This window comes from Emydura macquarii, unplaced genomic scaffold (genome assembly GCF_026122565.2).
Source record: "Emydura macquarii macquarii isolate MOO-44397 ecotype Brisbane River unplaced genomic scaffold, CSIRO-AGI_Emac_v2 contig_212, whole genome shotgun sequence".
NCBI lineage: Eukaryota > Metazoa > Chordata > Testudines > Chelidae > Emydura > Emydura macquarii.
This window is the reverse complement of record NW_027130349.1, coordinates 6,128,412-6,141,628: the sequence shown is the minus strand read 5'-3', so window position 1 is coordinate 6,141,628 and position 13,217 is coordinate 6,128,412. Positions and strand designations below refer to the sequence as shown.

The window sequence follows — 13,217 nt, the reverse complement described above, 5'->3', positions numbered from 1 at the left end:
AGAGAAACAATAGGACTGGATGGAGTTGAAATATAACAATCACCATGCTAAACATCTTCTGTTTATCAATAGCTGCTTGCCTAACAAACCCATGACAAGAGGACTGCCAACACTAATGCAGGAAAAGGAAGACATGTGAAAGTTTGCTTCAAATGGTTTTCATATATAAATCTGACCTGTGACCAGGTTAACGGCACTCATTTCTGAAGGATCAAAGGGCCAAGAGGTTAAAAAAATATGAAACTTTTATTCTATTGTCAAACATCTATTTAATACTATATACAGTACGCAGCTATTGTTTTTCATGGGGTTCGGACACTAACATACTGTAAGGTTAAAACTGGCATTTGAATAACATCAGATGCAATTTTTTCTTTAAGTTGCTATAATAAATACTTTGTGAAAAAGATGTAAACTAAAAAGGTTTGGGATGGTTTATAACTGACCAACTTATTTTGAAAGGCAAAAATTTTGCAATAATTTATTCTTCAGTGTATTGAATTATCTCTTTGTGTCTTGAGAGTTAATTAAAATGCATTTTTTCCCCGCAATTTAGGTCCAAATATTATAAAATGACTAATTGACTTTCGTGTGCAAATTGCAACTAAAATGTCTGAAAGAGAGCTACTATATGCACACATTCAACTCTTATTAAACAAGTCCTTCAGACAATATCATGTTACAGTAACATCATAAATCATAGAGAATCTGCTGCTTTTAATAGGAAAATGTAGCTTATGGAAAATTTCCTGTCTTTGATTTACATGGTCCACAGACCCATTAATCAATAGTCTCTTAGCCTGCATGCAGCTACAAAAGCTGAACCAGACCTGTTTGTCACTGATAAGTGTAGCTGCTGTCCTCTCTCCTAAGAGCCTGCCAAGTTGCGACAGCTTCCACAGGAATGGATATTATCTCCCCTGTTGCTTGTAATTTGTTAATGAGCTTATCTGCACTGAACAATAAAACTCTGGATTCCTACTGGAGACTTTGCAAACCAATTTGAATGAACTAAACAGGAATTTTTAGATCCTCTCCGGACAATCTTCAGAAACCACTTGCTGGAAGCAATCCAAGGCCAACAATCTACAAACTTAAGGAAACGGTCTATCCCAATGCTCTATACCAATCTGATGTGGCAGTGAGATAGGAGTTGTTTGGGAAGACATGAAGCACCACCAGAAAGTGAATGGCTCAAACCTGGACTTGTCATCTCTGGATCCAACCACTTTCTTCTGGAATAGCAGAGATTATTTTGTCTGCCAAACCTGGTCTGGACGCCTCAAAGGGATTGCTTGGGTTTGGAATAGGATTTATATTCCTTCTTGCAGGGCTTGGCAGGAGGCAGGGTCTTTTTTTTTCTTTGACTGAGGAGTCTACCACGACTTTATGCATCAGTTCTGCAAATCATTTTCCTTTTAAATACTCTGATAATGTGAAAGTCACCTTAGTTTGGACATGTCTTCGAACTCCACAACCACATATGTCAACGAGTAATCACACTGTAGTCCATCGTTCTTGCTAAATTCTGATGGAAATCCAGAGGGTTTTCAGAAATCCAGGCTGCTGCCAGGGAGATCTTTTCAACAGAGAGAAACACCCTGGCATTTCCTTTATTTGAGACAATAGATTCAGACAAATCATCCATCCATGACAATACTGTTCAGGCAAAGCATTTGGATGCAATCAAAGTTCTCAGTGACGTAAGAACTCGGAGTTTCTTCTGAGTGCTGTATCCATACTTCTGTCTGTGGGCTTCTTAAGACTTAACTCTCCATCTGTAGGTACTACAGTACTCTTAACGAGGCATATCAGTGCCACATCAATATTTGGAAGGGAGACGAAATCTTCTTTAGACTAGCACACACTAACATCTCTTAGTCAACTTGCTTAGTCTCAGATTTTCTTGGAATATCCATTCCTTCCTAATCACATCTATCAAGGTTGGGTTGAGGGAAACATATGATTCAATTCTGAATCCTGAATGGTAACTGATAATACCTCTAAGTAGTATTGCTGCTCTTCTTAACTGGCTCCCCTGTTTGTCTTAGACATTTCCTCAGAAGTTGGATTTAAACTGGAAACAGTCCTATTAAGCATTTATTTGAAGAATTCTAACTGGAAGAATTTTTCCTGCTCTTATCATGTGGTTTCTGTTGTGACTCTGAAAGTTGTCCCTCACTCCCTCGGGGGCAATAAAGCACTCCTGCACCTGCACAATCTGGATTTGTGCTTCCTTCTCTTGGCCCTTAGACCAGAAAAATACACACCAGAAGATTTAAATAGATGTAGATAAAAGATTACTGCGCTGGCACCTGGATTTCGCTTTCCTGAGTACTAAAGCCTTTTTAAAGGATGTTTTTCTTTTCCTGTGTGGAGCAGATAGCACATATCCATGTTTTCCCCCTTCTTCTAGCCTTCTCCATGCTAGAATCATGGTGAGGGTAAGCATGGGAAATAGGCAGGGTGTCTCTGAACTAGAGACAAACAGGACTTTTAAATCCCCCAGTATGGGAGAGGACTAAAAACACAGATACAGGAGCAAATTAATGTTTTATTTTGTTTTTTTAATATAAATGTTTTTGCTCTGCAGCAGGAAGTCTGGCAAAGCTTGAAGCTAAGGAAGCACAATGAAAAACTGGCGGGCTCTTCAGTTTAGCTGGCAATGCCCTCTGCTATTAGTGTCTGACAGTGTCTGACTATGTAGCTGTATACAGGACGAAAGCCCATTGATTAATGCATCAGCAGGTGAAATAAATGGAAATATCTTAATGCATGCTAGCCTTAACAACAAAACAATACAGAGATACAAATTAAAACAAAAATTGTTCTGGGAGTAGCTGAAAAATGTACAAGCCACTTATTAGCCAAGGTCATCAATAAAGAAGAGGAACACTAACGGGTTCCAAGGATAATTTGCTCATATCTCCATAGCCACTAAGTGTGTGTGCTGGACAAGTATTACTCTAAGCACCGTTTGGAACTACATTTTTTATATCAGCTTTGGCTTCGAGATGTGAATAATCATACAGAACTAATAGATACTGAGGGGAAGTATATCTGCGAAGGGGAATTAAAACCACTCTTCCCCTCCTCCAATGGAATGCCCCCTTCTTTCCCTTCCCCTCCAGCAAACATGGGAAAGAGAAATACTGTTCATCTTTCTCCTACTTGCAGTGACATTCTGCACACCACTACCACTCATTTTTGCGGGGCTTGTTCTTCAGTGCCTGGGTGCTCCAGGATCTGTTAGATACATGTGCATAAGGCAGAATAAGTTAATTGAGGAGCACTTCATTAAGTAGTCGCACTTCCCAGCATGGCTGGAGCACACCAGGCAGAATAGGTAGTGGAATGCCCAATCCCTGGGTTAGGTTGCCCTCACCTAATTGCCAATTTGAATCTCCTTTGGCAAACACATTTTCAAGATGTGGTCTTTTCTCATTTTATCTTATGCTTTCTTATTCCCTATTTGTATAAACTCCAGAAAAGAAGTGGAGTTGAAATTTTAAAAAATGACAAAAGCAAGAAAATGTAGTTAAAAAAGACATCTGAAGTTATTATAATTGGCAATTTTTTTAATTTTTTTTTTTTTTTTTTACTTCTCCCAACTTGGTCTCTTAAAGCTAAGTAGCAAGCTTCAGTTTTGTTTATAATCAACTTCCTTTTAGTGTTTTAGAACAATGCTCCAATATTTAGATTGCTAACACTACAAGGGAGTATTTCTTGTTCTTTTAAGAGGTTTTCCACTAGAACGAAAAAAAAAATCATGGAATCATTTCACTTTGTCTTATGTTATGTAATTTTTTTTTAAAAATCAATAATATGGACCAAATAAGACTAGACTGTGTCTCTTTAAGGTCACCACTCACTCAAACTCACCCCACTGTGTTTTGGTATTTCAGCACACAGAACAGAGTGTGATCTTACTTATTATAAAACCCTATACTCCTTTGCTTTTGTTTTATATATATATATATATATCTCCACCTTGATACTATTTCAGGTTATATTTTTATGCTTATATAGGATGTCATTTTTATGGAGAGAAATAGGTTTTTAAATGAAGATGCAACTGTGAGAGTTTCATTTTCTTACCACTAATGCAAAAGTTGGAGCTTTTCTGAGCCTAGTGTTTTTTCAGTAATCAAAATTACATTAATTGTAATTGCTGCCATGAGTATTCCATTTGCCCAGTTCCACCCTCTCTTTTCTCCAATAAAGTTTCACCACACCTTTTTTCAGAACAACTGAGTACATAATATGTTCACGATAATAAGGTTATACTAGCTCAGGTATAACTTGAACTGTGGGAAGCTAAACAAAACATTTGATCTCAGGTCTCTGAGCAACCAGCCCTCATCAAAAAAGTCCATAACTAAATCTAGTGAGCTCTACTCATTTCTTCTTTCATTATACACTACTAGGACTAGTAGTTTGTCACAGTAAAATTAATTGAAATATTATGGTCTGATAACAGAAAAAAAAGCAAATTTACAGTAAAAATTAAGTCAAATTGCATTATTTTAATCAAATTACCTCCTATTTTGCAATAAAAGTAATTTAAAACTATTTAATAACATTTAACTAACAAACTTAAAAAATTAAGAACATTAGGAAACACTATGCCTGTCAGTTCAATCCACAGTAATATTCAATCCAGTATGTGCAACTTCTGTTATTAAGTGATAAGATAGACTGATCTAAGTCCGAGCAATTTAAATCGTGAGCTGAAAACCGTGATTTAAATAATCTATTTTAATCTAGTGTTTTATTTGTACTTTTTAGTTATTTCCCTAGAGACTGATTCTCCATGGTTGGTAACCATTAAAACATGTCAAATTTGCAACTGAGGGTATGTCTACACTGTCGGTGGCACTGCCGGTAGTGCAGGATCGATTTTGTGGATTCGACTGAGCGGCAGTGAAGACTCGCTCAACCGAACCCTGAAGTCGACACTGTTAATCCATCCCCGCAAGAAGCATAGCGCTTCGTCGACGGGAGGGCATTTCCCATCAGTACAGTGCTGTGGGAACTCCACGGTATGTAGATGATAGGAAGTCAACGGGAGATATGCAAGCTATGTATATAGCTTGCGTACCTCCTGTCGACTGCTGCCGAAATCCACGGTAAGTGTAGATCAGGCCTGAATTTAGTGCTTCTTGCTAACCAGGAGGATACACTATTTTTATACACATTTATTTAAGCAATTGTATTAATATTAATTAACACACTTCCACAGTCTTTATTTTTACTTTTTATTATGATGGAAAATGGCGAATGAAGCATTACTTATTCACTAGAGAATGATTAATTTTTACTCATGATGTGTGTCAAACTCTATTTGGCTAGAAATTGGAATTTAATTAAAATGCACAAAGGCAACTTTAAATGTTTTCTTGGTATTTTTTTAAATATGTTAAATAAAGCTACCTTAAATGTGCAGAACATGTAAGAAAAAAGTTTATTAGAACAAGTTTTGAATTTAAATCTAACTGATTTATTCAGTAAAAGAAATATTACATATAACTAGTTATTTAAACTGAGTTTTTCTAGTCACCATGTCCCACTTTTATAACTACTAGATCTCACCCTCTCATATCTAATTTTTATTCACAATTTGGAAAGGAAAATGCAGCAAAGTTTGTTTTCAATTCCTAACCAGTTTCTTAACTTTGAATGACTGGTCATTGAACTGAACTAGCTGAATAAACTGAAAGGAAGAAAATATCCTCTGTTCCTGAAAAAAAGGCTACTGATGTCAAAAGTTGGTTTAATACTTCAGGCAACAAACATGTACTGCTTATTTATTTAAATAACTTTAATAGATTATAGTAAACTTTAGATCTTAACATAGGTTGTCAATTTCAAATTTAAATAGGATTATTTTTAAAAAGAAAAATGTATTTAAATGTAAAAAGCTGATTTAGTATTTTTTAAAATAATTGATTTTTATCTATTTTGCCATGTAACGGATCAAAAGCCCTCATTTATTGATTCTTGATCCCTCAATGTCCTACATAGCCCAAGATTTAAGTTGGCAGCTTGCAAATTTCTCAATAAAACTGATCCAACTGTTCATTATCATAGCCATTTTCCCATAAGCAAAACTAAATCACAGATTTGTTAAAGATATCCTAAAGCATGAAAAGTATAGAATCATGACTCCTGTGAAAAAAACAGCTTCATTCATAATAATAATAATAAAAAAATCTCATGGTTACTTTAAAAGCCATTCCATTTAAAGGGTCAAGATGAATTAAGAGTTTACAATTTTGAAGTTCTTTTCAAAATGTACCAAATGCCAATATTAACGATAGTCACAATTCAGTAATACATGGTGGTGCCCTTCAACTGCAAAAGAAAATACATAAAATTATGTATATGATTGTTTCAATGATCCCTTACAGAACTAAAAAAAAATTTAAAAAAGGTATTTCCTTGTTCATTTTATTCTTTTGCACTTGATAAACACTGGAGTTTTTCATGATGCTATAACCAACATAGCTAAAGTTCATTTGCTTCTTTCTTGTGCACCAAAAACCAATTAAATTAGCACATACAAAAAAGAGAAGAATTCTGCACAGCTAGCACTAAGCACACAAAAAAGAAGAAATACATCAACTCACAGGGTTTAGGCTTCTCATGTAGTTTAAAGCAAGAGACCTTATACACAAAAGTAAACCTAAATAAATCATGTATCAATAGCCTAGTAATATATATCCCTTGTGGCTTACTGAAATCATACTCTTTCTGTGATGGTTTTAGTAATTTTGTGTTGTGATAATTTCAGTAGTTAATGTATTTGATTTGCTATTTTAGGAATAATAGCAAATATTAAAAATGTGATAATCAGATTTTGAATAAATGGTTTTATTTATTACACAAGTGATCTTTACTTAATGTGTGTACAGAGCTCTGAAACTCCACAGTATTATGTAAATGTTTAATATTATTATTACTTACAATTCTAAGTGGACCAGAGCATAGTCCCTCACTTCTGGGAATCCAGTATGCTCAACTTCTGGGTGTGGGAAGAAGGGGAGTAAAGAGATTTAAACAATCTCTAGTATACCCTCTAGCTGCAAAGTGGCAAGTATGGCTCCCCACCTATGCCAGAAGGATTGCCCTAACAGATTTTGAAGCTAGGGAAAGTGAGTCTTCAGGACTGACAAGAGTATAGGAAAAAGAAAGATCTAGGGCTACATTTTCAAATATGACTAGTGAGTTTTGGTGCCCAACTTGAAACACCTTGAAGGGGCTTGATTTTCAGGACTGAGTGTTCAGTATTTTCTGAAAGTCAGGCTCCTTTAAAATGTCAAGGGTGGCCCCCCAAAACTGAAACACCAAAAATCACTCATTTTTATATTTAGTTATAACTTGTCATTCAATATTCTAATAAAAGTATTAAATACTTACATCTGTTCAAAAAGTTGTCTATGTTTTTGTTTTTTCTTAAGGCAGGAAATTCCAAATCGTACACCAAAGCATCTAATCCATCCTGAACAAAGAAAAGCACAAACAGAATTATAGATCCTTTTGAAACACAATTAAGTCTTACGTTAATCATACAGACAAGACTAACAATTGCCATTGCCAAATTGCCACATTAATGGAATGAAGTTTGCTTCATTATACAATTAGCAAATTAAGATATATTTAAAGGCAAAATACTGTTATTCAACTTTTATTCCACTGCTTTCACCAAAATGCCTGTCTAACAGTCTCCATGCATCCCATAAAAGAAAAGAAAAAACAGAAAAAGATTAACAGAATTAAACTCATGTTTGTTTTAAAAGTTCTATTCTTGTGCTTAATTACCGTGTTTCATTCTAGAAAGTGGAGAAAATAATTTTGACGTAGACTAAAGCGCACTGCTGCCAAAGAGTAACAGTACATCAGATAATGAGGGTAGAGGCCTTGTAAGAGTTCGAGGGTAATTGTAAGAGAGCAGAGCATGACGTAAACTTAAGGTCAAGCTTCAACCAAATTGAGTTTCAGCATTAAATGCTTTTTATTTATTTTAATTAAGATTACTTTTCAGACTTTCACAGCAAGCATTTCATCCAGCAAACACGCATGTCACTTCATGCGCATGTATAGTCCCATGGAACTCAATGGGACTACTCATAAGCATGTGAGTTACTACATACAAGTGTTTTGCTGCAACAAAGCCTAGCATAGAATCAGAAATAGCCATGGGTCCTCATAGCTTCTATAAAGCTGCAAACTATTAGGGCTGGTTTTCATAAACAATAAGTGACACGCAGGGATGTAAACATACAGCACATAAGCATGCCCACACTAATTTTCCATGTGGACCCTGTTACTGCACACTAAAAGTTCCCTAGTACATACTAAACTATTCCCATTTCAAAGTGGAATAGATCAAAGCACACTAGGAAACTTTCAATGCACAGTAGTAAGGTCTACATGAAAAGTTAAACTGCATGCTAGTGCTCTGTATATTTACACCCTAACTTTCAGCTCACTACCTGTTCATCTAGACAGGTCTTAATATACTCAAGAACAAGCATAAAGCCATGCAACAAAATACTTTGCAGGTCCTATGAAGTACTGCATGCCTCCTCATTGGGAGCTGACTGCGCTCTTAATTTCACAGAAAGCATACAGCACCTCACATGTAATGCCCTACATATCTGATGATAACACAAATTCTCTTCACCTCCCAACAAATGGCACTTCATCTAATAAAAGCCGATCAATCATTCTGGATGACTATACTTCAGAAAATTCACTTAAAACAATGTTGGAAAACTTCTTTTGCAGTCAGATAATGTTTAAGTGGCAATTACAAAAACAAATTAGAGAGTAAATTGTGCTAGTGCAAGTTCTGAGACTTTTCTACATTGTCTTTTCACCAACACCATAAAATAAACTCATACTACTTATCCAAATAGTGGGATCAATATCCCACAAACTTGCATGGCTGGAAAAGCAATGCTATGGTATACCATTTGAAAATCTACTTTTTCAAAAGCATTCTATTAGCACAAATACAATCAAATTTCTGGTTTAAAAAAAAAGAAAAAGCTTGCCCTGTATTTAAAATTTCAACCTGATTTTAGTGTCCTTTATCTCAAGAACTTTCAGAGCTAGAATTAATGCCATCTGAATGAAAGTTGTTGAGAAGCTTTGAACTCTTACTTTCAAATGACGTAAAGCATCAATCTTTAACTTCAGATGAGTGCTAAAATCATAGCAGATCTTAATTTGGTGACAGTGCTGAGAATAAGGATGAGGGTAATCAGAATAATCTAATTTGAAAGCATGGGTGTTATCCCATTTTTTAATTTCATTACTTAAAAAAAAAATTCTGCTAAATATTAACCATTTGTACACTGCCTAACACAATGGGGTCTCAGTCTCATTTGGGGCCCCTAGGCACTACTGTAGTACAACTAAGTAGAATGTCTCAATATTTTCACAAAACAAGAAACGGTAATATTTGTATCTCTCCTGTGATTCTCTTTCACAATAAAGAGTCAGAGGCTTTTAAGGACCAGTACTCCTTTTGGCACTGGATTAGAGATCAGAAAGAAACAAATCAGTAACCGGATAATAGAGTGGACTAACTATCTTTACGGGTCAATAGTTTGGAGAAAAAAGTCTGAAGCAATGTATACGCCAAACAGAAATGGTAATGAAGATACACAGCATGAAAAGGTCAAAACTGACAAAAACATTGTTTACTAAATTATTGAAAGTCACATTTTCCAGATTTAACATGTTAAGCGCCTGGAAAACCTAATAAAAGGAAAACAATCCATTTAATCCTGGCAGTGGTAAAGAAAGAAAAGGATAATAATCCTGGGCCCTACTGTGATCTAGCTAATGTGCTTGAACAAGGTACTCTATTACTGCAATGCATCCATACATAAGTGGGTATCAGGAGGTGAAGGAGAGCAGTCTTTGCTCAGCTACTATTATCCTCTCACACTGCTGTGTTGGGAAAGGGTGGGCAGAAATGAGGAACGTGCAGAGCCTTGGCTCCACTCTACCCTCCATTCTCGAAAATGCAGGGTGAAGTAATTTGTATTGGGCATAGTACCAACACAAAATACTTCTCCCCAGAGCTGGGCACAAGGGGAGACTAAGAACCAGATTGTGACTCTGATTTAGAATCAAGTTCCTTGTCTGCTCCTGGGGTAGTGCAACTAACTACCTGCTTACTGTCTCTAGCTCAAGGCTTCTGGAAAAGCCACAATTTAGCTCTTTCTTTGAAAAATACAATCCTAAAATATTGTGTATGATCTTCTATGTCAAATTAGAATAACGGCAAGATTCTAATTCTCCTCACTTTTTCTTTTCAAAGATTTAAAATTATGTCTAGTGCAATAAGAATCTCAAAATATACAGATATTTTTTTAGGAGTTGTTCTTTGTTTTTGTTGTTTTTTTTTAAAACCTTCAAAAACAAGGGTGAGACACAATCCGTAAGAAGTCCACAGCTATGGTAGGTCAGAGTGAATTTTAAATAGGTCAGTGATAACACAGTACTTGTGAACAGTCAAAAATAGAATTAATCCAGAAATACACATGTGTTCATAGTAAACCACACACTGCTCAGATCATAGCTGTTTTTTATCTGAAGGAACCCATTTCTATCAAAGATCAACTTTAAAGGAAGGCTAAATTGATATTGAACCATGTCAAGCTATTCAACAATCTGAAGTTCAGTTTAAGTTCAAATTTAAAAATCAGGTAAAAAAGGATGTCTAACAAAGTTATCAGGCCAAGAGAATCCTATTTAAACATCCTTTGCTGGGGAAAAGGTAGAAGCAGTCCATCCTTCAGTATCCAGCCACCCTTCGTAAAAGTGCTGAGAAGGGAATCTGCTCTACTCCAGCTCACTCAGAAGAAAAGATGATATAGGATTTCAAATTTTTTTTAAAAAAAATTAAAGAATTTTAATATTGTTTTAAAACTTTCAAAAGTGAACTGCAGAGAAAAGACAAAAACTGAGTTAAAGCTAGATTTCTGTGCTGATTTCCCTTCTTCCTTGGCTGAGGGTTGGAATACTCAGCATAGACTAATTTTTTTTTAAAATGACCTGTGTGAAATCCTCTCATCATCTCCTGATTAATTAAAGTAAATATTTAAAAGTCTAATAAATCTTTTTAAAAGGGGGAAAAGGAGGAGCCGGGAAACTATAGACCAGTAAGCCTGACCTCAATACCTGGGAAGCTACTAGAGCAATGTATAAAACATTCGTTTGAGAATACCTGGAGGATGAAGGGGTAATCACTAGCAGCCAGCATGGATTTACTAAGAATAAATCATGACAAACCACCCTGATTTCCTTCTTTGACAGGGTAACTGGTCTGGTGGATAGGGGGAATGCAGTGGACATAACATACCCAGACTTCAGCAAGCCTTTAGACACAGTCCCACATGACATTCTGAAAAGCTAACTGGCGAAATGAGGGCTCAGCGAATTATCCTTATGTGGACACACAATTGTTTAAATAACCACAAACAAAGAATGGAATGAAGTCAGATTGGAGGGAAGTCTCAAGTGGGGTTCCACAGGGTTTTGTTCTGGGTCCAGGGTTGTTTAACATTATTAATGGACTTAAATGTAGCAATAGACAGCATACTGATTGAATGTGCAGATGAGACAAAGCTGGAGAGGGGGGAGGCTCCCAACACTTTGGAGTATAGAGCTCAAATGCAAAGAAAAATTAGACAACTGGGCTACAGACAACAAAATGAAATTCAACTAAGACAAATGTACCTACATTTAGGGAAGAAAAAACAAATGCACAAACACAGAATGGGGGATAACTGGCTTGGCAGCAGCACTGCTGAAAAGAACCTGAGAGTTGTGGCAGATCATAACCTCAACATGAGTCAACAATGCAATACTGTTTCAGAAAAAGCAAATGCAATTTTAGGCTGCATTAACAGAAGCACAGAATGCAAATCATGGAAAGTGATAGTACTATTCTATTCAGCGCTTGTTAGGTCTCAACTGGAGATCTATGTCCAATTCTGGTCACCAATGCATAGAAAGGATGGAAAAAAACTGGAAAGAATGTAAAGGCGAGTGACAGAGATGATCAAAAGGTCAGAATGCAAACCATAGGAACAAAGGCTGAAGGAACTGAGTATGTTTAGTTTGGAAAGGAGGAGATAAGGAGGGGATGTGACAGCAGTCTTCAAATACTTGAAAAATTGACATATAAAAGATGGAGAAAAATTGTTCTCTCTTGCCACAGAGGGAGGGACAAAAGGCAGTGGGCTCAAACCATAGCAGAACAGATTTAGATTAAATCTCAGGAAAAACTTTCTTATTGTAAGAGTAGTAGAACAATCGAACGGACTGCCTAGGTGATTGTGGAAACGCCTTTACTAGAGGTTTTCAAAAGGAGGCTGGATAGCCATCAGTCTTGCAGGATTTATTTATCTAAACCATCCATCTTGGCAGACGGTTAGACTAGATGACCCTTGAAGTCCCTTCTAACCCTATGATTCTAACTATTTAATGTGTGAGGTACTAATGTGTAAAAACTTGAGGGAGACTTTTTTTTTATTTTATTTTCATAAAGCTTGTTTAAAACTTACTAGCTTAGATGGAGGAGCTTGTAAACTCCACAGGCTATGTATGAATGGAATGATAAAATGATACCTGAACTCTGGCAATTACACAGTTACATCAGCTGGGGAGTGAACAGGTAAAGAGGTATCTGAGCATCAGAAGTGAAAAGTGCCTTTTAGAGAGAATCAATGGTAACACTGAACATAAAAGTTTTGGACAGCTGAACAGCTATGGCATATTAGTAGTTATACCTGTGAGAAAATGAATGGGAAATAGGAAGTGGAGCATGATCTCTGCCATTCCTTATTCCCATCCAGAACCATGATTGGCTGCAGAGAGGTACACCTCTCTCTTCATTTTAGTTGCCCTCTTTCCTTCCAATCTGTCAAATCGACTATATATCTTCCCTTCAATGTAAAGCAAGTAGATATCCCTTTTTCTAAAGGCCTCCAGTGCTCATACCCTCTTCCTCAAAGGAAACTATTACCAATAGTTGCACAGCCCCTAACCCATCATTCAACTTTAACCTAGCTTTGCATGACTAGTAGGGAAGATGATTTGTCACAGGTCTAATTGAAATCATGGCATTTATTTAAATGTTTGAAACTCTGGAGTTGTCAAAAAGTACTTCCCCATGAGTGATGTTTCTGGTGGGG

At 36.2% G+C, this 13,217-nt stretch overlaps 1 protein-coding gene across 5 annotated transcripts in view; it reads right to left on the bottom strand.

The window, feature by feature from the left end:
* Positions 1-13,217, bottom strand: part of ROCK1 (Rho associated coiled-coil containing protein kinase 1) — a 165,532-nt gene that overhangs the window by 114,590 nt on the left and 37,725 nt on the right. For all 5 annotated transcript variants that reach the window (XR_010919512.1, XM_067546875.1, XM_067546883.1 and 2 more), the window contains exon 2: positions 7,420-7,501. Coding sequence is in view for 3 of the 5 variants with exons in the window: in XM_067546875.1 (XP_067402976.1) it covers positions 7,420-7,501 (82 nt within the window). In the remaining 2 variants the exon portion in view is untranslated. The remainder of the gene's footprint in view (positions 1-7,419; positions 7,502-13,217) is intronic.